Source organism: Diadema setosum, chromosome 14 (assembly GCF_964275005.1).
Source record: "Diadema setosum chromosome 14, eeDiaSeto1, whole genome shotgun sequence".
In the NCBI taxonomy this organism is placed as follows: Eukaryota; Metazoa; Echinodermata; class Echinoidea; order Diadematoida; family Diadematidae; genus Diadema; species Diadema setosum.
Window position 1 is genome coordinate 38,456,752 of NC_092698.1, and position 27,354 is coordinate 38,484,105.

Here is a 27,354-nt window from a genome sequence, read left to right on the forward strand (position 1 = left end):
AAATCAGTATATCACACTGAAACACTGGTTTTCCTGTTGAATCAATCATTGAGTCATGGCTAAGACCATCCACTGAGAGATGGTGAGTAGAGTATGTAATAACAAGCCAGAAGGAGAAAATATGTTCACAGCTTTCCTCAGTTCACTGAGATGCTGCTAAGTATGTCCAATGAGAATGTCAAGCTGCCATTGGGTGGAAGTGTGTAAGAGAGAGTGAAAAGTCATGGCATGAGGAACAATGAATGGATGATGTAACAACAGCTGTGTGCACAATTATTGTCTACTAGGTTTGGCACACCTATATCCGCTATTCTTGCTAACACCTGGGGTGCAGAGTGCAGTTGCGAAGGTCACAGATCTGTCAAGGGGAACCTGGCTAGAAGGAAACAGCTGCTATGGCTTGTTGTAGAGATGGTCAGAAGGGAGGAGTCAGGCTGAAATGAGCTAATTGACCATGGCAGGTGGCCTTGAGTGGTCAGTATGACCCTCTGGACAGGTCAGCAGAGTTGATGATGCTTCTTCTATGGACAAGTATGGAATACACTATTTCAAGAATAATAAGAATATATGATGGCATGTGCTCATTTCTCATGACTCGATTTTGATGCATTCCGATGAGTTGGCCCTGTAGTACATTCTGAGAGTCTAAGATAAGTTTCAATTGGATCGTAGTCTCTTGTGTTCATGTACTCTGATATTGAATTAGTCTTATTGCGCCTCACTGGTGATGATTCTGCCGAAGACTGATGGCTTTCTCTAGCAGGTGAACTGTTTTGCCTGAGCGGTGGATGTCTTCTGCGCTGCTCCCTAGAGTGCACTGGTGAGGTCTTTGGGGAAATGTCACTAAAGTGCATCAAATCTTGTGGTTCTACATCTATCAGTCTCTCTGGCTTGACTGAGAAGTCGATCCAAGCCGTGGGTTCTGACAGGTGTCTTTGTAGTTGCCTTGGAGACACACATCGCAGGACGCCAAGTCTCGGCATTTCCGGCGATCGCCACGGATCCTGATTCTCGAGGCATCTGGTGATATACTCACTGGAAACATAAATGTCCTCGTTGCCACAGTTCCGTAGTGTGAGGCCGCAGGGCACGGTGTGTAACCTTTGCATGTGCACACTGGCCTTGTTTTCGTTTTGACACACAAAGTTTGAATTGCAGTCTGTAAGGGGCAGCGATGATGTGTCCACCCCACCCTCACTCTTCGCTTCCTCATTTCCTACATACCCTGCGTTCAAAAAGGCACTTTTCTCCGTCGGCTGTGACTCGCTCAGACTTCGCAGCAGGGCTGCTGGAATGTAGCCTAGCTCTCTGCGGTCATTGTGTCCAAACCACCAATTCTTGTTGTCCTTCTGTAAAACTGTCAGGAGCTCTCCCTCGCAAAACGACAACATGACTGGGTCGGGCGCTGCATAGTCCTGCATGGCCACATACTCCTTGTGCTCCACGTGAAGTGGGATGTAGTTGTGATTGTCTCTGGGCTGAGGTAGAGGCAGCAGGGATGTTGTTATGGTAACGGGTGTTGTCCGGAGTAACGGTTCTCGCAGCACCAGGCCTGGAGGATGAACAACAATGAAACAAGGTATTGATTGAACAAAGTTGACGAACAGGATAAGTCAGAGTCAAGCTTCTCAAACTGTCATCATTCATGCTGTGTACAGATTACAGAAAATGGTCCCTTGAAATGACAGCAAGCATTGGATCAGGGCTGCCATCCTCTGGAGATTGCAAAATAAACTGATGCAAAGCAAAGAAAAATATACAATATTTAGGCAATAATCAGCCTTTGCTATGAATGTACATGATATCACACATTTTAACATGAATAACAAAATTTTAGAAATAACAAATAATTTCACTGCAGCACCATATTTTCTTATCTTGGACAAAGAAGCAAAAAACTTCATATATAGTATCAAAAAAACATGAATTGGCAGTTTTGAAGTCTAGTAATATAAAATCTATTTTGTAGAGAACATTTCACTTGAAGCCATAGAATGCAGCTGCTTTAATGACATGAATCCATTTACAGAATGTCACTGATATTTGCTTCACAAGCCCAGCCTTATCATTCCTCTTCAATGCTATTTCCAATGATTGGAAATACATTTTTTAGAATGTATCTAGCTAAAAACAAACCAGTCTAATGCATGAAATCTGTCACCTGTCTTATATCTGACATGACAAGAATCGCTGACACAGGACATTATGCTGGTAAACTGAAAGCTTCAGACTTACCTGACTCATCAAGAGGAGTTGTTCGGTAACACTGAATGAGATTCCTAAGATCACAGGCCTGGATGTCACGACCGCGGTCCTCGCTGCGATCTCTTCTGACATAGAACATGGACTCTATCGTCTCTATCAGATAATGGTTGACATGATTGCGGGTGCACACCGAGATCACAAAGTGCCCTGTTGGTGTCCGTCAAAATACAATGAGGAGACAACAAAATTAACTTCACATTTGTGTCATTTCATAGACTTTGGAAGCTGACATAACATACTTCCTATTAACCAACACTGATTTATTTCTAAAGACTAAGCAGAATATTGCCACATGATAACATCACATGAAACCAACACATCCCACAGGTTGGTCACTGTTTGACTTCATTAACATTCTCACTGACAAGGCTTTATACAAATCATATTTTTTGAATAACAAGAACATATCGTTATCAGATTTATGAAGATCATTGAAAACTGAACTTCACTGCAAAAAGAAACACAAAATTTGGTGTGCACACACATCAACCTTGAAAAGAAGATGAAGGTGTAGGTCACATGACCATCTACAAACACTTCACATGATATTATTTGAGGGATCAGGCAAGAAATCCATCTGATCATTGATAATATTTATAACTATTTTTCATGAGGAGTGATAGGAAACAAAACAAACAAAAACACAATTTTCATTCATAAAATCACAACATCTAAAGCTCACCTCCTCTATTGCTGCTTTGCCTGACAAGAAAAGAACCTTCCTTGCTGGTGTTCTGGCCCCGAAGTGGGCTTCGCAGGAGGAGTTCCTCAGCCACCTTGCGCTCCATAAGACCATGGAACCAGAGGGGTACCTCAACCAGCTTGCCCCGCCCACAGGCCGGCGTGTGGTGATGGTGGCTGCGAAGGGCACACGGTGAGTTGGGCAGGGAGCGGTGCTGGCGCACTTTGGATGGGGCAAACATGCTGCAACTCCTGGAGAGAAGAAACGAAGAAGATGGGAGTGAGATGGAGAGATGCATCTCTGACGGAGGAGAAGACGTTTCCTGGGGGTGTGTGGGTCTGGACTGACAGCAGACAGAGAGGGAGACTGGAAGCTGACATTCTGACTAGTGCTGGAGACTGAACCAGACCATCCCAGCCCACACAATCACAAACATTTCACGGAAGGAGAAGCCATAAGTTACATTCACGTGGAGACTGATCATCAATGGTAGCTATTCAGGGCTTACCCCTTAAACTACAATGAGCCTCCATACCTAACCTTTAAGATTAAACTTTTGAGCGAGAGTCCAACTCCATGATCAACCAAACAAACGCAAGAATGCACACAGCGCTGACAATAAACCTGGTAGTTGTGTGACGATACAGTCTACTCTACATACATGAGGTTAATCTTGAAGATACCAGGGATAGGGTTCACAGGGAACTCACTAACTTTCAAGTGTGTTGATTATCATGTCCATACAACTTGAAACTACAAGTGAGGATCCCCTGCAGTTCATGGATAGAGCATAAACCACATAAAATCTTGTAGTAGATTGCTTTTTTTCTACATAGTGCATCTACATGGGGTTAAACAACAAGCTAATCATGAAAGTTTAAAATTTTATTCTAATCTCTAAGATTAGGGACAAAATGTGAACCTAACTGTAGAAATCCACTTTTGAAAGGATGCCTGTCCTCATGTTTGAAGTTCTTCTATCTCATCCTACTTTGCTGTAAACATGATTTAGTAAAAGAAAAATGTGTATGATTTCATTATGAATGTACAGAGAGTTACGTTCTTATCAAGAGAAAAAAAAGAACAACACATCTTCTACTTTTACACCCAAGCACTTGAGAAACAAACCTCAGACTGAAGTCAACTTAAATGTGACAGCCCAAGATAAATAAAAATAATGTTCAAGTAGAGCATGCATTTCACTGGCTCTGATTTATTTTCGGGTCACTCGTAATGACATCCAGATGATCCTGTATGCTGTAGCAAGTGAAAGTTTTCACAGTATTCATATTTCTCAGTTGCTATTTGAGAGAAAATTCAAGTGTATAGGTGAGGATGGTATAAGACTATGACTTGCAGCCCTCTACACAAGGGAAATTGAAATATTATTCTATGTTGTGGCATTCATCCAGCTGTGAAGCTCCCCTGGCGCCAGTTTGTGTCAGGATTTCAGCATGGTTGCACAGGTCACTGACTCCCTCACTCTAGAGCTAACCTGGACAGTTGATCCTCTTTTTGAATATTATCTTTAGCAGTATCTTCACTGAATTATACTGTAACTATTTTATTCTCATTTACCAAGTCAACAAAGTGGTTTGTCCAATTAAACCCACAGGTTATGATGATCCATCCAAATGGGTTAATCATTTTCTTCAGTTCCTTTCATTATCAGATATGATTCCCTCTCTTGCTCTAAACCAGCTCTTTTTCACTGATTGTTTATTACCAGCCCGACGCAATATTCTTACTTGCCCACAGCCATCATGTATTAAGCAGCCCTGTAAATCTATGAAGCTCTTCAATAGAGCCCGTCCCAATGAATGACTTACAAGTATGACTGAATCCCGGATTATGACATTTATATCCACAGAAGGTAGCAGTTTGCCTTTGGCAGTCTAAAGCTATGCCACTAAAAGGGAACTTGCACTTTATGAGATCCGCATGGAGAGGAAGTCTTCCGGCAGCCGTGACATTTACAACTGTCAGTCATGGCATTGGAATGCATTCAGGGAAGGAGTGTGGGGTGGGGGTGGGGTGAGTGACTGTTCTTTCACGTCATAACTACCTCCATGTGCAGAGACTTTACATGGCACAACGGAAGCTAAAAGCCTTGAGGGCTAGCTTGAAAGAGGATAGGCCCACTGTTACATATCAACATGAGATGCACAGCACTAAGACCAGGGAGGTGGAAAGAGATATAACCAGGGAGGTGGGAACCACCTCCCTGATATAACACAACAGTCTCTGTGGAAAACAAAATGCAATGACACACACACACACACACACACACACACAAACACACACACACACACACACACACACACACACACACACACACACACACACACACACACACACACACACACACACACACACACACACACACAAACCAACAACAACAAACAAAACAAAACCAGAGAGTGTGAAGTGGCCATAGCCAGTATGTCATTGTGGATATACTTCTTTTGCACCATACTCTGAAATCTCCTCTAAGTATTGATGGGATAAGCACACAGAAGTAATTTAATAGACTCCTGCCAAGCAGACCGAGTCTATGGCATTGAATCCACTATTTTTGGTGGTTTGTGGGAATGCGGTTGAGTTGCCACATCCTGCAAATAACAACAACAAACAACCAAAAGTAACAAGCAAGTGCTCTGAAGATGGGAAAAATAGGGTTGAGTAGATATTAAAAGAGGAATTTCACTGCCTCTACAATCTGCTACATTGTGGTGTTACAATCATGTCTGAATATTGCTGCATATCTTGGGTACATACTTCAATATGACAGGAAATTAAGCTTTGCACATTTAAAAAAAAAGTCATTTCATACAATGTAAAAATGCAATACAGCTCTCATGAAATTATATGGAAAAGTATTAAATATTCTACATGTGGTAAGTCCAATTATTACACACTGCCAAAAGCTTGACAAAAGAAACACCCACATTAGTCCTTGTACACACCACTCTATACACTACATCAGACTGTCTTTTCAATCTGCACACAGGAAGCCAGATAATGTAGGGATTCCAGAAATCCTGACCACTGATATAGTGAAAGTGAGAGGTAACACAATGCTGTTAACGATCTACAGGATGTTCTCAAGTGACCCAAGAGGGCGGTTGTCATGTATACACTGTCCGGATGTGGCAGGGTGTCAAACTGTGTGGTATGTCTGTCTTCGGACATCCGACTTGAGGAAGTCTTTGGAGGCCAGGTGGATAAGAAAAGGAGGGAGGAGTATTCACTGGTGGGGCTTGCTGCTACGTGTCAAACCCCTATGCAAGCTGAAAAGTAGGCCACAAAGAATGTTGCACTAGTTTGCCAATGTTGTCAAAACACCCGTGGGCGCTGTGAACCACTCATATGGTAGATTCTGAAATGTGCTCAAATGAATGATACTCTTGCGACTCATTTACAGACTTCAAAAATCTGGATCCAACCAATTCACAATTAAAAAAAAAGCCCTGACACATGTTTATTCTAAAAAAGCATACTTTCAATTTGTAAGTTGAAGTGTTCACGATACATTCAAAGGTTTACACCCCAGAAGTTTAACAAATAGCTAGTTCCATGACTCACAACACCTGCAAACAAAACAGCTGGCTTTTATGAATGTGATTCCATGCTTCAGAGCCAAATCTCAAAAGGCTGGCTATAAGGGGGTCATGCCATTATTTCTTGTGGCACAATTAAATGAGGTTATTACATGTAAGTAGTCTCATTCCTGCAATGATTGTGCACACTGTTTATTAAGCTGACAATTCATACATCCTAACTTTTAACCACGAACTTATCAATCCAACAATGATTCCCTGAGGAAGGTGACGTGGTACAGTGTATCCTTGAGTTGAAGAACAGTACTTTCAAGAAAATGTTGGAAAATTGAGTGAAGTCTGAACTACTTTTTACTAACATGAACATGTAAGTTTGGCTTGCTCAACTGTAATGAAATTGTACAACTAGTACTACACAATATGCAGACCATACAGTAGCCATATTGGTCACGTCACCTAACATTACTTGCATGGAATTTCCTGATTTAAAAAAAAAATCCCAATAATTTACTGCATTCATAACAACAAACTTACACTACCTTTTGTCTTGACAGCTTGATATTATACATAAACACATGAACAAAAGACTTGAGACAAGCGACATGTCATGCACACAGCAGCTAAGAAAAATCATTTTAGATATGCCATAGTTTCATGATAATACTGGGCGAGAAATGAGAATATGACATATTAAATATTATATTACATGGCTTCAAAGTGACATCCACATGGTCACAGCTTTCTAATATCATTATTCTCAAACTTTCTGCACTGATCCAAATCTTCTTTGGATCTGCATCAGTCGTTGGGATCGACAAAATTACAGTCTAATCAAATTTGATTCCTGTTCAACTAATCTTCCTGAGTAATACTCCACAAAAATAACACTTTTGATTTGACTTTGTGGCAAGCATGCAGCCACGGCCTTTCTCCGGTTCGAATCTGATGCAATTCTGTGGATGTTAAACACTATTTGGGGCTCTTATGTGGCCAATACGTTGTGACGCTATATGCCGTCCTCAACTGAATGCAAATAACAGGCAGCGCGAACTGTACCATTCACATTCTGGCTGTATCTTAAACCAAAAAAGACCAAAATAGCTGAGGATCTTTTGTCCTCTGAATGCCCCGACAGAGCTGCCAGGCAGGCACACTCTTGGCTCAATGCACACCACTGATTCCCTCCCTACCACCGACCCTTCTCTCTGTGTGCACACATTAACCACACGACCTCTGCTGGTTTCATTTTCTTTCAAACATGATGAGGTCATCTTCAGTCGTCTGACGGAAGCACTCCAAGCATGACTCTCCCACATAATAGGATCATTCTAGATTAGTCAACTTGAAAAAAGAAAAAAGAAATGCTCTAGAATGTATCATGCGAGGTCTGCCACGTTGATGCTGTGCTTTGTCAAGACGGCAAATGTACCCTTTGATGTAGGGTTCTATATGAAAAGAAATACTCCCCTACAGTCTGATAAACCAACAACCCCTTCACGCTTTGTTCAAACTTAAAACAATAAAAAAAGAAGCAAAGACGAGAGATGTACCCTGTCCACACCTATTACTGCAGACATGACAACAACACCAAATTATACACTGTGGTTATACACAAGGCTATCTATCAGATAATCTTATCACCAACAGTATCTTTCAGCAAAGTGTAAAAATTTGTTTTAATATGTTCTGTATCTTTAATTGTGCTCAAGCAAATGTGCAAATATTGAGACAGTTACGGCATTATCTATGAAAAGCTTTAACTACCTTGAGCTTATATAAGTAATGGAGCTTTGATAGGCTATTGCAAATCATAATCTAGAACACTGGATTGTAAAGAACAAAATCAGGTCAATATGAAAAACTATGAATTTAAAATATATATAACTATGAATTTAAAATATAAAAAAAAAAAAATATGGTATTGTGTTTTTTTTTTCTCCAACAGAAAACATGCAGATGATTATTACTGGTTGAGCTGTCTCCATGGGTGTTGGGTAGGGGTGTTTAATACTCACGTTGAGAGATAGTTTTAGTTATCTATGAATTTATTATTTTTCTCTCTATCTTTCGCTCTTCCTCTCTCTCTCTCTCTCTCTCTCTCTCTCTCGCAGTTCTGTTTTGTTATCTGTCCAAATATAATGAAGTTAAAATGAAATGTTGCAAGGGAATATAGTTTACATGGAAATTTCAAATTCATACATTGTTCACTAACTGTATGCATTTTTACACACAGTATAGGTTTTGATGTCGGTAGTCATTTAAGAGCTGACATACATATATGCAATGTATCATATTTTTTTTTCTTAGTTTTTTATTTAGAAAATGACCTCTGATATCTGAATGGAATAAGAAAGATTGGTAGGTTCACATATCTCAAATTGACACTTACAAAGAAACAGTTGTTTTGTTTTTGTTTTTTATGTATGCCTGTTAATGAAATTTGTATTTTTTATATTGTAAACTGACTGTTTTGAGTGCACCAGGTGGGTTGGGGAGGATGGCCTGAGGGCCTAAGTCATTTAGTTGGCTCTTTCCAGACCCGGGCTGCCCAACCTGGTGCCCCCTTACCACTCCAATGTACAATTTTCTGATTTCGAAAAATGTATTTGTGATTGAAAGCCGAATAAATAATAATAATAATAATAATAATAAAAGGACCTTGTGTTTGCCATGGTAGTGAAAAGGTCAGTAGACAGGTGTGGAGGTACCTGCAACATGGCACAGATGCAATGAAAGAATCAAGAATGAGGATTGAAAAGAAATACCCCAAGGAGAGACATTTATTACAGCATGAAAACACCGGAAGTATAAGCCAAAGCAAGACTATTAATGATGAAGGCTATAATAATTTGGCAATCTGTAAGTCACGCGACATGTCATTCGATGGACAATATATAACTGTCACCTTAATTTGTGCACAGAGATGTCGCCTGCAAAGCAACGCTTTTCATTCTTTTTATACTTTTTCTGAAAGAAACATTTTCTTTAATCTCAAGGGTGTATCAACACATATTCAAAGAGAACATTAATTTTGAATCCTCATTATAAACCTAGAAAGAAAAGATACCTAACAGTGTACTGTTGCATTTTGCAGCATTATTATACGTAACCGAAGTTAGGCTCCCAAGATTGAATTGAAATCATAAAGAAACTCTAGGCAATATTTTTCATCAGAAGCAATCCCGAAAATGTAAGGATTTGTCTGAATATTATTTCAACAATGGATTTATGACTTAAATATATGTCTATAAGAAACATAATAGAATCAGATTCTAATAAAAAAAAAAAATGATGACTGTTAAACCTCTCACTGACACCTCAAGGGAGACATGTTATGTGGCTGTAATAGACCGCTGGTTGGTGTATATAGGTTTGCTGATGGAGACATGTTATGTGGCTGTAATAGACCGCTGGTTGGTGTATATAGGTTTGCTGATGTAGACATGTTATGTGGCTGTAATAGACCGCTGGTTGGTGTATATAGGTTTGCTGATGTAGACATCATGGTAGGTATTTTCAATGTCCCATATGATTAGATTACATTACAACTACAGGCCTAGTGCTACATAATCATATACATACCTGTAAACAAGTATGGTAGTTATTTTACAAGTGCATATTTATACAACATATTGTATGAAGTCATTTGTGTGAGCTAATCGCTCCCCCTTTAAACAATACCTGGTTGCCCATGCACAGCCATAGCTGAGTTTTGGCTGCATTTGTTATATGTATTGGGCAATACAGCGAGAGAAAACTGGTTGCTCTGCTGCAGTGCATCTCTCAATGGTCGCTGGTCACATTAGGCAAGCTGTCACTATACAGTGGATCTTAACTTCATGTTTTTGTTGCCAGGGACTTTAACATGGTTGCTATGGGCAAGCGGTCGCTGTATATAAGTGGTTGCTATAGCAGGTTTGATTTAACTACACAACATTGAAATCTTCCAAAATTGAATCTACCTTGCAAATTTTAATTCTTGTTAGTCTATACAATAGAATAGTTGAAGAATAAACAGGCTAACAAATATCAATCTTTGCTCTTAAATTAAAACAAAAAATCTGCCACTGTCATTGGACAGCATCTGTGCGGTTAACTCTTCCTATGTCAATGAAACTTTTTTTTTTTTTTTGCTTAATACGAAGGTTCATGACATAACTTATCATTTCTTCCACCGAGCAAGCCATATAATGTGGTCAATTTAAGGACCAGGAATACCTGCGTCATACCCAGTCATCAGGAATTGGTAGCCAGGGACTTTGCGTCAGATGGTCTAGCAGTGCATCCCATTTCTCCCTTCCTCCATGCGGTCAAGGCATTTTTTTTTCCCAGAATGAGAGGCGTCAAATGGTAAATAACCAATCATGTCTGGCTGGCCGCTCAAGTCAAGGCGGTGGGGAGACCGAGAGTAGCATGCCTAATGAACTGTCGCCCCCACATGCAGCCAAATCTTGGCGGCCCGAAAATGATTGCAAAAATAATCACAGCGCTCCTCTGATAGACAGTCAGTCTGTCTGCCTCAAGATTCTCTTCCCGTAGTCCCCGGCATTTATCCGCCCCGTAATTTTCTCTGTAATCCATTCACCTTGTGAGGTTTATCAATATTTTAGAAATCCAATTAGTGCTTGCCATGCACTGTTTACCGTATCATAATCAGCACACTCCAGCCATGCACAGCATCAAGTCACTGAGTGCCAGTAATTCAAGGCCCTACACTAAATCGGTAAAGGAATGGTAAGCTGACACTGGGAGGGTTAAACCATGGCTGGCACTCTTTCGTTCCCATTACCAATGTTTGTTCTGGGTCTTCCAGGAATACAGGAATCCTACATACTGAATCACAGCCGGATACCTCTTGATTTCTCCTGCATGCAATATTCTGATACCACAAAAATAATATTTCCTACCTCGTTAGCAAGTATTGAACAGGCTTTGGAGCAGAACTCAATATGTCTTTCATTACTGTTATTTTATCCAAACATCATTCATGATGTATGTTACTGGCTCTGTTGCCATTACAAAGTGCACAGAGAGTTTTAGGCATACATACATACATACATACAGTGTATACATAGCAACTATTGAAGCTCTTTTCATAGCACTCAAGGGGGGGGGGGGGAGACATTTTCTTCTTTCTCACTCTTTTAATGTAATTTTCTCTCTTCCTCTCCCACTCTTTCCTCTTCTCTCTTTTGCTGCAGTTATCATTAGGGAAGCTGTTGAAAAATGTCAAAAGGGTAACTGAGAAAACTTAGTGAGAAGCACTGACAAAAATGGAATGATATGACCCATTGTGGCTGGGGAATACCGTGATATTTAACCTTTCCTTTCTCACTGCAAAGAAAAGAGCTATTAAGTTATAACCTTAGAGAAAATAGGCAATTTTTGCTAATGTTATGTACACATGCAATTGGCTTGGAAGGCTGCAAAAAGCAGCTACAGCTGTGATGTAAACAATAATTGGTGGCTAGCTGCACATTCAGAAGGATTCCCTATATCAAAACCAAGAGGGAGGAATCCATACATAAAATCTAAATTGAATTGAAATAGAATCAAGTGAAAGTCACTGGACAAAAATTGTGATTCTCGCTGAGAGCATCACATTTTTTATTGCAAACAGTCACAAGTAAAATTCACACAATGCTGGAAAAGTTAAACTCCAGTCTATAATTTTTCTGACATTGTTTTGGGTGGTTTTTGGCCACAGCTGCCCGGCTTCTCTCACAGAAGTGTCACAAGTTTTCTTACAAGCTTTCAAATCAAAATAATTCTCAATCAGTGTGAATGGTCCTATGTACACCAAATATATCACACACACAAAAAATCAACAAGAAACTAACATATATGCATACAAATGATCAGACATTTGAAAAACTGGAAAAAATCAATTACTGATAACCTCTGTTGAGGAAGTACTCCTCCAGTTTACCCACAAAAGCAATCTGTGACAAAGTTTTGTACATTGATATCAAATTTTACCAATAATGGCATTCAATACCTACAATATCAACTTCCGCTGCCTTATTGCTCAACTTCAAGAGAAGATAAGTCTTCATCTTCATCTGTTTTCTCGTTAATCTTTTTATTTTAGTGCTTCAGACATCTTCCAGTGGAATCAACAGCCCATACTGTAGTCAGCAATGCAGAAGTCCATGTTTCATGTTAAAATCAAGTTCAGGTGAATAATAGACCAGCACCATAACCATAATGTTTTGATGGTCACTTTAGGATGTGTCATTTTAACACATCCACTTACCATCCTTTGTCATTACCAGACCTGCTGCAGTAATTTGGCGAATGTGTCTATATTATGCACAAAATACAACAAGATTTGCCATTATATTCTTTTTTTTTTCCATTGCATTGAATGCATCTACAAGAGAAGAATCCACATATCCAGACTATAAAATTATGTAAATCATCGTATGGCAAACGGGCCTTTTAATTGCCTTGAGGATGCATGAAATTTAGGCTTGAGGCAATGGCCGGATACTGAAGTGTTAGGTAAACTTGATGCGTCACTTCTTGGAAAAGAAGGGAAAAATGGAATGTAAGAAGAAATGATGGAAGCAGCCCTTGATTGATCAGCCAGCACTGCAGGCTAGTGGAATGCTGCTGGCTGGACTGATGGATAGAGGGGCCCCTACAGCTCTGGGAGGGAGGTTGGCTCAGTTAACCTTCCATGATTTCATAATTAATGGACCAATGCAAGTACACCCACACACACAACCTTCTTCCTGGCTCTAATATACAGCAAACACCATCATCACTTAGACAACAGCTTTTACCCGTCCACGCACAATTATCTCAATTTGACTCCACAGCCAACACAGTGAATTTATCAATCCCGCCCTCCTCCTCAACATAGGAAAGCACATCAACATTTTACAAGGAATAATTGATACGGAGGGATATCATTGTGTTGATTAATAATCACTGTGGCTCTCTACTATGCCTTTAAAGCATGTTATGATGCTGTTATAAACCCTGCCTGCTCGTCATGACCTTGTATACCCTGTACTGAATTACATATTGACAGTGAGGCATCACTCTTTGTGTTGGGGAACCACAGGAGAGAAATAAAGTACATCCCTGTCTATGGGTGGACCAGAGTATCAAAATGATCCCTTCATGACATATCTGTAGGCTATACATCAGTATTATGATGGTTAAAATCATGAGTCTGCACAAACGCTACATATCTTCCATGTGAAAAAACAACAACAGTAACAACAATCACAAAAACAACAAATGAACACAGCATGAATACTTGGTCCAAGTGTTGTTCTTTCTACCTTGATTTATGCCAACTGCCTGCTATCCATCTCCTTCTCACAAGGCAAACGTTTTGGATGTTATATGTCAGTGCAAGAGATCAATTTCCATACTTGCACAAGAGTGAGACCCTTACTTCCTCAGAAGAAAAGGAATAGAATGAACCTCCACAGGAAGCAGGCTCCCTATGGAGGGAAAGAGGAAGTCAAAGGTGAAATCACAGCTGGGTCATTTCTCTCTTTCTCTTGGAAGGGGGTAGACACCAGGAGAACCACAACAAGAGGCAGCTGACCTCAGGTGGTTCCTGGGGTGAGAAGGTCAAGGGGTCACATAACTACAACTTTACTCAGTTTGTTGACCTCACTCTACTTAGGATGGACTGACCTACATCCATACAGTTGTAGCAAAGACACAAAGGGACCAAAGTATTTGTATCATGGCTACTCCCAGATGGACATCGGGACCATCACCAGTAACATATCAGACAAGTTTGTGAGCAAGAACCATTTGCGTTCTTTCACCACAGGCTCGGCCTTCTTCAGTACAGTTTAATTAGATAGATGCTGTAATGTATTAGGCCTATGTCATGCATGTCTTCTTGAACATCTGTAATCAAGAAACAAAAACCACACTGAACATGTCTGCTTAGAAATATGCTCTTTCAGTTCTTCCTTGTTAACTTCGCTGTATCACACAAAGTAAATATTCACTAAAATGTCAATAAATAATATCATTGAAAGGCACTTAAAAAGTTATTACATTATATGACATCCATGAAAATATCTGATTATCAATTTCTGTTACAATGTCTTTTGTTGCAACACTCTTGTAGCACTGCATTTTCAACATACAATTTTCCTATTATGACTATGTAGACCTACCCCCCTGTCTGGTGACAAATATCAGGAGGAATTCACAATCTCTTCTGCCTGCATGGCAAAAAAAAAAAAAAAAAAGAAAGAATTGTCAAACAGAGAATTTTTGAGTGAAAACAGCAAAAGAGAAGTCACATTTTGATAAAAAGTTCAGCTGAATAACAAAAGTGAACTATGAGGACCTACTGATCATTTGACTGTTCTTGAATCTGCAAACAAGGTGTCTTATGAGCATGAAAACAATTCCAATGACTGTGATGCTGCACACATACTGCTTCTTATTTGTCATTTGTTATTAAAATTCTACTAATGTCACACAAAACAGAATTTGCTCCTCAATCAGTATGAGCTACAAACCAAGAATATCTTTCTGCACATTCTCCAAAAACAAAGCCAATGCACTCGTATAAATTCCATTAAAAAATCTTTATTTTAGGTCACGTTGTTTGCAAAGCAAGTAATGAATTCAAGCCAAGAGATAACATAGTAGCGTGACACAGCTATAGGTATTTTCAGCCATACAGAAGGTCATGTTGGATTATAAACTGGTATCCAAGCCATCATAACTTTCTTTGCATTTGTTGTTGACCAAGGATTATCAAAGGCCTCTTGCTTCATTAGTATTGTTGCCATTGGAAGACACTTCACCCTTGAGGCAACCATTTCTTTTTTACACTGTGTTTTTCTTTATATATACATAATATCTATATCTTATGCCACAAACAAGAAGAAATAATTAGATGTTGGTTTTTTTTTTTCCAAATTTTGTCATTTTTGTAAAGCAAGCAAAGAAAGTAGATTACATATGTATAGAAGGTTTTGTTTCCAATATTAAAGGGATCGTTTAGTTTTGGTTGGGACCTAATTTCAGGTTTCTAACATTTTTTGGTGAGATAGTGAGAAACTTCTCATGAAATATGAAAGAGCATGTAATTCCATGAGGAATTCAACGTTTATTTGATGAAAACTGGTTGTGAAATGGATGAGATATCCAAAACAGAGCGATTTTAAGAAGTGTGGGACCCACCTATTATTACGATCGCTTTGTTTTACTTTGTTTTTGTCTCTGGGGAAATCACTGAGGAATATCAACATCCCTTTAATAGGACTGAGTATGTCAGTTCACAGAAGCACCAAAAATCCTGGCTGTTTTTCTGTAATTGTGTTGAAATCGAAAGAGAAGTAACAATAGCCCAGCAGTATAGTAATAATGGTGGGATTCAAAGCTACACTACTTATGATTCCTCCTCATACAACTAATAGTTAAAGAGGTCAATATATTCTTAGGATTTTCAAAAATTGTTCAAACTTACTCTTCTTTTGCATTAAAGCAAGTCTTTCTAAAATCACAAACACTGCATTGATATTTTCAGTATATTAATACTTTAAATCCCAGTTATGTCCATCTTCGTCCCACCTTCATGGCTTGATAAGGTCTGGGGATACAGTGAGGGTTTTTTGGAGAGAAAGAGAGAAGGGGGAGAGAAGTATTGTGGTTGACTTCCAATTCCCATCACTGACTGCCAGTGAATCCATTCTCGTGGTACACCACCTGACTCACCTTTGGCACCCTCCTAACTGCACTTGTTCTTCTATCCCCATCCCACCCCCTCCATCTACCAAACATCAAAATGTGAATGCGTCTAACCACTTTGCATCTCTTGTCAATGGGTGTTTTTTATCATCTCTTTCTCCACTCATGTATTTGTGTCCTGTGTAACGACAAGGGAGAAACAGACGAGACAAACACACAAACTGTCCTGTCAGACACAAAGAGAGAGAGAGAGAAAAAAAAAAACCACACAATGCCATCATGCTTGCGGGGTAGATTATCTTCTCTCTCGCTATCCCTCCTCCTCTCTGTCTTTCTCTCTTTTGATTTGCCAGCAATGGCTTTTTGAGGTTTCACCACAACTCTATTATATTCATAAAAAATGCAAAATTGCATGGGCTAGATTTATGAGGTCATTATGAATAATTGCTTCAACTAACAATTCGAGACAAAATAATTTGTCCCACAATAAGATTTATTCATTTCCCACCACCCCTGGCGTATATATCTGTTTTATTCCTCTAAATAATTGTGAATATGAAGTTCATTATAAACTGTAAAAATGAAATAATTCTCTGTTGCCAATATTTGACACAGCAGTCCCATCCCCACTGGCAGAATTTGTTCAATACAAGAAAATGCAGCATGATTGTAATAAAGTAGCACATGGCATTACCATTAAAGCAACACTGCTTCCTACCTTCTATGATTTTTCCATGTGATTTGTTGAATTGCACTATGTTCATCTTTCTTGTGAAACGAGCAAAAAAAAAAAAAGAAAAAAAAAAGAAAAGAAACATACATACCCTTGCACACCAAAGTAATACAGAGGAAATGTTTTTTCCCCTACTGATGTTCATTTCAAATCAGCATTATGAAAACTAAGTCATTTTTTTCCTTTACTCCTTATTTACCACTGATTCATCATGATATCTACTGTATTGGGATAAAAAGATACATTTGCTTAAAAAAGAAGAAGTATACATTGCAGCCGAAATTGATGACAAGACGAAACAATTCCCACAGTCAAATATTCTACATTAGTTTTTCATATCATTCATCCCAAGATCCCAAGACTTGGCTGTACTTACAATTCTGTATCATTTCTGTATAAGTTTTTATCTAGATCAAATTAACAATCTACCATATGACTAAATGATGAAGACTCACGGGCAAACCATTTTGGCAGTGTGTCTACAAAGAGAATCCACCCAAGGAGGTACCAGCCTAGTACCTCCTTGATCCACCTACATACTGGCCATTTCTGGCAGGGCACTGCAGAGGAACAATAATCTTACATCTTATAAAGTGTGTCGAGTATCACAGGGTGCTTTCTAATGCCCTCGTAGCTTCAATCTTAACTGGCAGAGATTAAATCGGAAGACAGGGACAAATCATCAAAAAAACAGCCCTGAAATAGGGCCAGCCGCTTTAACAGAAAACACTCTCTTTCCTATTGTGTATAACCTCCTTGCCGGAAGAAACCAAGCCAGAGAAGACTGAAGTGTGAATGTTCAGCAGACCAGATAGAATTCTGACAATGTGAGTATACTGTGCTGTGCTCTCGTCTAAAAATCCAGTACTGCAGATAAATTATGTCAAATTGAAACAGTGCAGAATGAGAGGACAGAAGTTGATCATGGGCATCTAACCATGTGATCCACTCTTTGCTATGGGAGAGAACATGAATAGAAATATAACAATTGATTAAATACTCTGCGCCTTTTCAAAGGGGATTACCTCTCTTCAGAACTTTATCGCAGTAAAAGCAGCAAACACATTGAACAGTTCTGTGAAGATTTAAAAAAGTCAAATCATAATCAAGGTATGATATGACCACTTAATGCCAGAATGTCAACCATTATGTGTCTTCTATGCATCAAATTCTGCAACTTGATATGTTTGTTTTGCACAAAAAGTTAAAGCTTTCTCCTTTCTTGAAAAAGAGAAGAGTTAAATCCTTTTAATACTATATCAGTTCCATGTATATCAATCATTTGCTCTGACATATTTTCAAAGCAAGAGCAGGTCTGCATTTTTTTTCCTTTCTAAAAAGGAAAATTGATGTTTTGTCATCTTTCGGTATATGCAAAATACGGAATATTATCAACAAAAAAAAAAGTCAAGGCCATGCAAACAAGATAGCATGCTTGTAGAGCCAATACTAGGATGCTGTACATTAGATGAATTACCAAAGTTTAAATGGTCATTAGTTACATGAAGAGATGTCCACCATCAGTGAGAGGTTTTACTTATCATCTTCCTTGATATGGGTAAAATCTACAACAACAAAAAATGAAGGATTTTCTGATTTGTTCTTATAACATTAGAAGTATCAACAGCTTGCAATTCTGATCAATTCTGAATACTGAAGTGTACATACTACCTTCTGCAAGTAGAGTAGCTTCATCAATACATGTTTTTTTTTTTCATGGAAATGTGAACAGGCCAGCCTGATAACATGTAAATTAAACCATTTTTCTCCATTTCAAACCACAATCCACACAAGACCTATCCCTTTGCGCCACAGAAAACTAGTTGAAGTCAGAATTACACTAATAACACAGTGAGTCGTGATATGCACTAATAATACATTCCTTTATAGCATGATATCAGTTTGTACAGTTGTGTGAGTAGCTATGAAATCAAAATCATGAGGCAAAAACCCCGAGTATATTGAAAATATGACTTTGAAAAAATATGCTATCTGCATCAGATTTCAGTGAGGTAGAAGGAGCAGCTAGAACAAGGAGGAGTTGATAACAGAACGCTAAGCAGACACGGGAGACAAAGATACAGACTGTCAGTGGATGAAGTTAAGATGCCTGTGTATCGGCTAAATGATATGCCAACCTCAACCTCAACCCCAGCACTTTATTCATCATACATCTTCTAGCGTACGCTGCTGTGACCAGCCTGGCACAACCCAACGATTGCAAATTTAATTTCACAAAATGTCAGAAATGTATGTAATTGATTTTACATTTGCCGCCAGATTAGATAAGTCAATATGAGAATACGGGGGACGAGAAATATTGATTTTCCCTGCATGCATGTTTGATCAAATTTGCTTCCGCCTGCAGAAAGGGGAGGAAGGGGGATGCATTCCTTTTTGCGCATCAAAGCGGAGAGGAGGCGATGGCAATATTGTTTTCTGCTCAGGAAGCCTGCTCGGTGAACACACAGCATCCCGGCACTGCCTCTCTTTTTGTGAATCGCACAGGGATAGGTAGATGAGACCTAATCCGTTCTATGGCCATGAAGCGTATCAGACGGTAATGTGCACGGAATGCTGACGGATTACCCTGCTCCACATCTTATGACACAACCCTCCGGAAATGGACCGGCAATATCAGAAAAATATCGGGAACCCTCGCCTGCCAGTGCCATTACACTGTGCCCCCCCCCCCCTTCTCATTTTTTTTTTCTCGCTCTCTGCTTTTCTTCAGTCAATTTTCCCATCATTTTAAAAACATAAACCTAAGAAGTTGCTGTTGTAACAGGGGTGATAGGCAACTGATTTTATTGCATAAAAACTGACAATCATATCAAACATTTTGCCCAATTTATGGCTTTGCTGCATCAGTATAGGCCTATCACCTCCCTTGTACTTACAATTATACTGTACCCATGATATTCATACTGAGAGGAAAAATAACACTCTGCAGACAGGACTACTACTCTGTAATGCCTTGGCCATACAGTGTAATCATTGCTAAATTTCTTTCATTTTTTTACAGTAATCCAAGTTATCTTTCTTTGTTACAATAAAGGAAATGTTGATTTTGCATCAATTCTATATCAAGGATGTTGGGTTACTTCTCGGAGAATTGACATTTCTAAAAGCGTGTGAACTTGGTTCTGATTAAATCCAAACACTGCTGAGCAATTCATGCATAATGACACCGATACTCTGTCCAGTATTATTGAAAGAGGTAAAATTGCATACATGAAGCATTTCATGGCATTTTTATTTTCGTAAATGTCGTAAGTCAACTGACATTTGAGAAACCATCAACTCCAGAAAATATTGCTACAGCTGTAATGTAAATATTTTGTATATTGTGGATAGGTGGAAATCATTAGAATTTCTCTTAAAAAGGATTATATAGGATGCTTAGTTTTCATTCCATCACTGTACAATGTACTTCACAATCGCAAATTAAACCACTTGTGAAATTGTCTTACAAGTCTTAATTTGTGACATGTTAGAATTGCAAAATATGGCATGAACAGTTCTTGATACCAAAGTCATATTCAACTACCCATGTAAGTCACTGAGCAATGGTAGACTGCATAGAAATAAACACACAGAGCAAGATCTTTCAATCTATTTGTACAGACAAACTGATAGAAATTGTGCCAAACTAATCTTCACCAAGATATTCATTTATAGCACATATATATTTTTTTCCTTGTGGTAACCTGGGTTGCTCTATGCCCCAGTAAACTTGAGAAACCAACCCAAATATGACAGATTCCTCCCATATCTCTCCATCAATCACTAGTGGAATTCACACGTATGTGAATTAGTGGGATACAAATCTGGAGATTTGCATCGCGATCAAAATCTGGAGATTTTTGCCTGTGTGGACACAAAAATCCCACCAATTATCGCAATCAACATTGCAATGCAAATCCCAAGAAATCTTGTGCTTATTTCTGAATTAGCCCAATACTTTGCCCTGTAATGACCGTGTGAATGCTGGACTAAATAATCTCAAGTTTTATATCCCATCATTCAAAGCACACATCACAACAGCGTGTGCACCATACCACTGTGACTTGTGAGAACAAAAGGTAAAGAGAAGTCCATGCAGTGAAGCCCTCTGCATGCACCAATTAGTGGCATATTCCTGTCCACGTGAACGCTTGCAAAAAATTTTGAGATTTGGATCCCGATCATTATCCCGCCATTTCTGCCTGTGTGAACACTTGCAAAAAATCTCGAAATATGGATTGTGATCATTATCCCGCTAATTTGTACATGTGAATGCGGCCACTGTCATGGAGTTGCCTTCTTACAGACCATTGCATAATCTTGGAATATAGAGGAGAGTCAACATTTTCAAAAGAATTCTCAAATAGCAGAAAACTCTCTCCAAAATTTGAAAAAAAAAAGAACATACATGTACACTCTTTGTTTTATAATGAAAGAGAGAACATGCATTCACTTTATGAAATTTTTGCACAAATTATCAGAAACTTTTTCATTCAAAGATATCACACATCACCTTCAGTAATCGGTGCTTGCAAGGTAACACAGAGAACAGGTACGTGACAGACAGTATCAAAAAAAAAAAAAAAAAAGGAGAGAGAGAGAGTGAAAGGAAGATAAGGCTTTGATATCAAAGTGAGAGTTGTTTTGCTGGAGAAGAATGAGCAACACACTGTAAATGGATCCACTATATCCTGTTCTGTTGATAACTTCCTCCAACCTTTTGGGATTCAGATTTCAATCTTAAAGGTAGGGGATACCTTTTACAGACCTCCCAAAATGCAGCAAAACATTTTATATGAACCTCAGGGGACTTGTTTAGGCCACTGCTGAGAAATTTGGAAGTCAACATTTATCTACAATTTGAATAATGCACAAAACTCAATAGTTCTGTGTGTCAGCCACACTTAAGCCTTTTTGTTGCAGTCTTCTGTATCTTTTATCCATAAACACAAATCTAAAAGTATAAGAGCTGATGTAATAACATATAGAGTGTGTGGCAAGAATGTATATAGAAATGTTTGTAAGTTTGGATGAACTTTCTTCACAAAATATACATGATGGACACATATGCAGTGCATGGGTCTGCAAAGGTAGCCTAGTAATGTACTGGAATTTACGGTGAGCCCCGAAAAAAATTCAATTCAAAATCTAACGGTCAATAAAAATGTACTAAATGTTACCGTCCACTTTCAATACTTTATGGGAGTTTCTAAAATGATACTCTCTTCAACATACCACTGTATTTATACATCTCTTCATTTAAGGCATGCAAATGGGATTCCCTACCTTTAAAGTTGAAGGATACCCTTGGCCACAAAATTACCTCTGATTTCTACCCCCCCCCCCCCCTCCAAAAAAAGAAAAAGAAAAAGAATAAAAACTGATGAGGATTCTCTATATTTTGGATAGCACTGGCAATCAGGAATACCATAAATCATACACATACAAAAATTTGGCTTACAACAATGCAATAAAATCTACTGACAGTTATTTACATAAGGGTACATGTATGTGAACTGTACGTTGTGAGTGGAACTGCCGTAACTTTTCAAAGAAGGAAAGTTTAGTGAGCGTCCCCATAGGTTTGCAAATGAAGTCTCCTATCTTTCATATATATACTTTCCTGCCTCAACTTTACCTGAGATCTAATGATAATAATAATAATAATGATAATGATGATGATGATGATGATGATGATGATGATGATGTTGATGATGATTATCATCATTATAATTATTATTATCATTATTATTATTATGTGGAATTTTATAAGGTGCCAAATATCACATTAGAATATCTGTTAAGGTGCTTAAAACATCCTCTCTCAAGGCAAAAAAAAAAACCACAAAACCCCAATAACAACAAACTTATAAAATGGCATGGATGAGAGGCTACTGAAATATAATGAGAGTCATTTACAATCAAGAAATATTGTAAATACTGTCAGTATATCACCACACATGGTGTCTTGTGAGAAGACAAGGGCCATCATTATCACATTATTATCATCTTGCATTAATAGCACTCCTCACTCATTTTGTTCATTAAACATCATTAATTTCAACTTGTCTTAAAAGTTACATTTATAAGAATCATGTTCAGACACACTCGCTAAACTTCTCAGGGTGCTCCAAACCCACTTGCTCAGAGTAACCAAAAACTCACTGTTGTGTACATGAAATATATAATAGGCACTTGTCTGTTAGAAAAATGGGGCTCTTTTGCCCACTCAAAAAGGGAGGAAAAATATTTTGCAATGACCTGCAGAGGAAGTAATTCTTTCATACTTTACAAATTGATAATAATAGGAAAAAAAATCATCCTTACTGATCTGTCACTTTGATATGATAGTTTTCAGGCAAAACAACTTGGCATTACCTTGGGGGAAAACCTCTGCTTTCATATGACACAAATGGTGATCTGATTGTTTCCACCGTCACTGAACCCTGAAACCATTCAAGTTGCTAATCATTGACAAGATGGTGCTAGACGAAGTCTCAACAGAGAATTAATAACTCAAATTATCATATTTCAGGATATTATCATTATAGTTATACTTGAAGACTGCTTAGCATGAACAAGCATTGTCATGACACTGATGAACACTGGGAACATTCCATCTTGTATCTGGTGAATGCATCAATATTTGGTGTAAAAGCACTATCATGTGGAACTTGTAGAACAGGAACTGAAAGTGGCAGACATTTGGTACCTGTAACAGTTTTTTTTTTTTTCTTTGTTAAAGAGAGGGGAATTCCAGACCAGTTCATCTGGAAAGAATGAGCAAAATTTTACAAGCACAACAGTGAAAATTTGCTAATTTTCACAAATTAGTTCTAGAACAGTCAATATGAATATGAAAATGAGTGAGCTGATGATATCATCACCTCACATTAATTGTGCACAAATTACTGAAAATATATAATTCTTCTGCTATAGAAGCATAAAATGTGACGTTACTAGATTTTATGTACAAACCATACATGTACGGCAAGTTGTGAGGTGATGACATCATCGACTCACTAATTTCCATATTCATATCCACTGCTCAAGAATTGTTTTGTGAAAATTAGCACAACTTCATATTACAGTGTCCAAAATAAACTTCTCTTACATTTATCCAACTTTGATCAAATTTTCAGTGTTGTGCTGGTAAAATTTGACTTTTTCTTTCAAACTATAACTTTTAACTGGGTATGGTATTCCTCTTCAATTCTTCCATGAAAAGAGTGATCTTTTTTTTTTTTTTTTTTTTTTTTTTTTGGGGGGGGGGGGGGGAGTTGCTCTGTTGTACACTACATTCAGAATTTGCAAATGATGGGGGGGGGGGGTGGCTGGGAGCAAAGGTCATGAAAGCTAATCCATTAAGCATCTGTCTGAGAACTTCTCACAAAGTATGAATGAAATCAGAGCACACTGCTGATACCTTATATTACATTAGACAAGCAAAACACACAGGGCACCAAATTAACTTAGTATGATGCAAAATAGAGTGATGATTGATATTTCTAACGCAGAGCTTGAAAGAAGAAAAGAGTTATGATGAAGAGGAAGTCTCTGAGGCTTTCTTAAGAGGAGAAATTGCTGATATAGTTGTTCATGATTTTAATAAGCTTTCTATTTTTTTCTCTTTTCAGTCTCTGTCTTTGCATCTGGGTGAATATATAATCTATTGAGCAGGGAGCCACAGACACAAAACTTTGATTGTCTGCAGTGCAGACAATGATTAGTATTACATGGTTTTAGTCAGAAGTAGAATCTGTCCTTGACAGAGGCTAATTAAAAGCTGTATGACTCGCCATGTTTACGTAACATGATCTGCCTTTACTGTGATACCGAATACTCATTTTCATCATGTGCAATGAGACACTGCACTACAGTGCACTCCTGTTATAACTAACACGGTTATAATGAAACTCCGGTTACAACGTAGTAAAAATTCAGGCCACAACATTATCAGCTCTATGTATTTTTATTGTTTATTTGTTCAGTTATAACGAAATTTCCAATTTCGAAAGAAAACTGCCGGTCCCGAGGACTTCATTATAACAGTAGTCCACTGTACTCGTTTTCAAGAGGTTTTTCAATGAAGAGACAGGAATGTAGAGTGACATTGTTGGGCATCACATACACTGATTGAACCATACAGGTCACATCTCACTACAGAACACCTGTTTATTTCTACACAACATTGATACCCAATCATCACAAACATGATCTTGATTGTACTCTTGACGTCATCACGAGACGAAGAAGGACATTGCAGGAGTATAGAGTGCCTTTCTACTTCTGTACCAAAGATGATAAATACCTCATTCACAGAATCTGGCAACATCATAATTACCTGGTTTGCGTTCTGCTGACTCAAAGAAATATTGATTAGCGGCATTTCAGCATGCCTCTGTTTTAACAAAATCAGGAATACATGGGCATGACATATACCAAGAAACTGATATCATCAGAACGAAATTATGTGACTACGACTTACATGGTGCAGAGGTTTTCTGGGAGACACATGGAAGAAGCTAGTGTGTGGATAGGAGATGCCTTGGAAATGTCATAGCTGCATCATCACCACTCTGCTGCAGTCCCTCACCACATGATCCATACCACACTGTCACACATTAACAAAATGGTCTCTACAACTTGTGCGTCTTCTTACTGATGTCTTCACTCTCTTGTCACGCTGTATTCCAATTATAAGATTCACAGACGTTCATCTGGTATCATGTCATCTTGCAGGTGCTGCTGTAACAAACCTTCCTCATAATTCTGGCCCAGGAGAGTGGGTGAGTTCTCATGTCCTTCCTGGAGGATTAGGCCCAAGTAGTTGAAGGAGGAGGAGGAGGAGGAGGCAGTATACACTCAGAGATGATTTCACATCGAAGATGAATTCCTGTGTAGACAGGAAGTGTGAGGGAGGCTGACATAAGAATAGATCGACCAGGTCGAGTCTTGAGAGCTCAAGATATTCAGGCAAGCTACGGTGAGTCTGCCTGGCAAGGAATCATAATAACAGCCTCAGACCCTCATGCAAACAACAGTGAGCCAGCGCTGCATAAAAGGAGTCAGCCAGCCTAGCAGATGACAAAGCAACGCACACACTGAGTTGCTGTACCCACATGCAAGCAAGTTAGCCGCATAACTCCCTACTTGGGCTCATGGGGCATGCTTGCCACTACGAAGGGCACAGGTAGAACCCATGCCAGTGAACCTCCGAACTAACTCACTGGCCTACCAGTTGTTGTTGTTGTTTTTTCCCCATCTTGCCTTTTCTCTCTCTCCTTTCCATCTGTTTGTCCTCCACTCATCACCCACTCATACAGGATGTGAGTACACCTGGGGGAGAGAAGGACAGGCTTACCCAACCTCAATCACCGGTCTCATTTACATACAGATTAGGTCTCCTACAATAGGTCAGATCCTAGGCCTGAGCGCTCACACACAACACACACCAACACAGACACACACATACAGCTCTACACTTCCATTCTGTTGGGATACCACCTTATCACAAATGCACCCTCTTTTTCATTGATATCCACAGCACTGTATACATAGTGTGTATCACTGCATGCTGTTCGCGCTCTCCTGTGTGTAGCATCATAAGCTAAGGCCTGTCATTGGTTGTCTTTTTCATGCATAATTCATAAGCTACTTCCGGACCATCTCATTGGCTAGGCTGCAATGGTGGAGGAGTCTCTCCCCCCCCCCCCCATGCTCCAACAAACATACATGCCATGTTCAACATGAGGCATATTGTTTTTTTTTTTTTTTTTTTTAATATTCCACAGGGCTCAAAGATCAAGTGTTGTGAATTTACAGATCCTGTATGAAGAAAACCACATGTATTTTTTTTTTTTTTTTTTTTTTTTAGAGGACGGAAGAAGTAAATACAGCTTACGCCTGTTAGGATTGCTGTGATCACCCTTGTTCCCTATTTACACAATGATGTCTATCAATTTAGAATAAAAGTATATGAAGTTTCAGTTTCCAGAATCAACACAACACATTGCAAATACCTATTCATCGGATGAATCATTTTCATTTCCACATCTTCATATGCATTCAATTGGCTCAAGTCATGAAAAAAAAAAACTGCCCTGTTTAATTATGAACCCAGTAATATTGAATCAATGTGATTCATCGCCACAATTTGAAAAATAAAATATCTTGGTAGCAGGATGCTAAAGATGATACTTCGCTATGACAGCTAGATTATCTAATCTAATCTAATTTAAACCCTAGCACACATTTGGTCACATAAAACATTTCAATAAACATGGATGAATATCTGATTCTAAAAGTTTGATGACTCAATTCAAAGTTTCCTTTTTCTTTTCCTTTTAGTGGAAACCATACAAACTGAAAGTCAAAAAAAAAAAATCTAGAGACAATGCATGCTGAAGAAAGATCAGCAAAGA

At 38.6% G+C, this 27,354-nt stretch overlaps 1 protein-coding gene across 1 annotated transcript; it reads right to left on the reverse strand.

The window, feature by feature from the left end:
* On the reverse strand, positions 1 to 27,354 carry LOC140237653 (uncharacterized). Its single transcript, XM_072317580.1, has 4 exons — positions 25,419 to 27,354; positions 2,948 to 3,198; positions 2,236 to 2,412; positions 1 to 1,552 (listed from the first exon to the last, which is right to left on the reverse strand). The coding sequence occupies exons 1-4, from the start codon at positions 25,445 to 25,447 to the stop codon at positions 582 to 584; spliced, it is 1,428 nt and encodes a 475-aa protein (XP_072173681.1). The 5' UTR covers positions 25,448 to 27,354; the 3' UTR covers positions 1 to 581.

Coding starts and splice junctions, on each gene's coding strand:
- LOC140237653 (XM_072317580.1), bottom strand. CDS start 25,447: ATGTGTCTCCCAGAAAACCTCTGCACCAT. Junction 3,199..25,418: donor CCAGAAAACCTCTGCACCAT/GTAAGTCGTAGT, acceptor TCTTCTCTCCAG/GAGTTGCAGCATGTTTGCCC. Junction 2,413..2,947: donor GCAAAGCAGCAATAGAGGAG/GTGAGCTTTAGA, acceptor GGACACCAACAG/GGCACTTTGTGATCTCGGTG.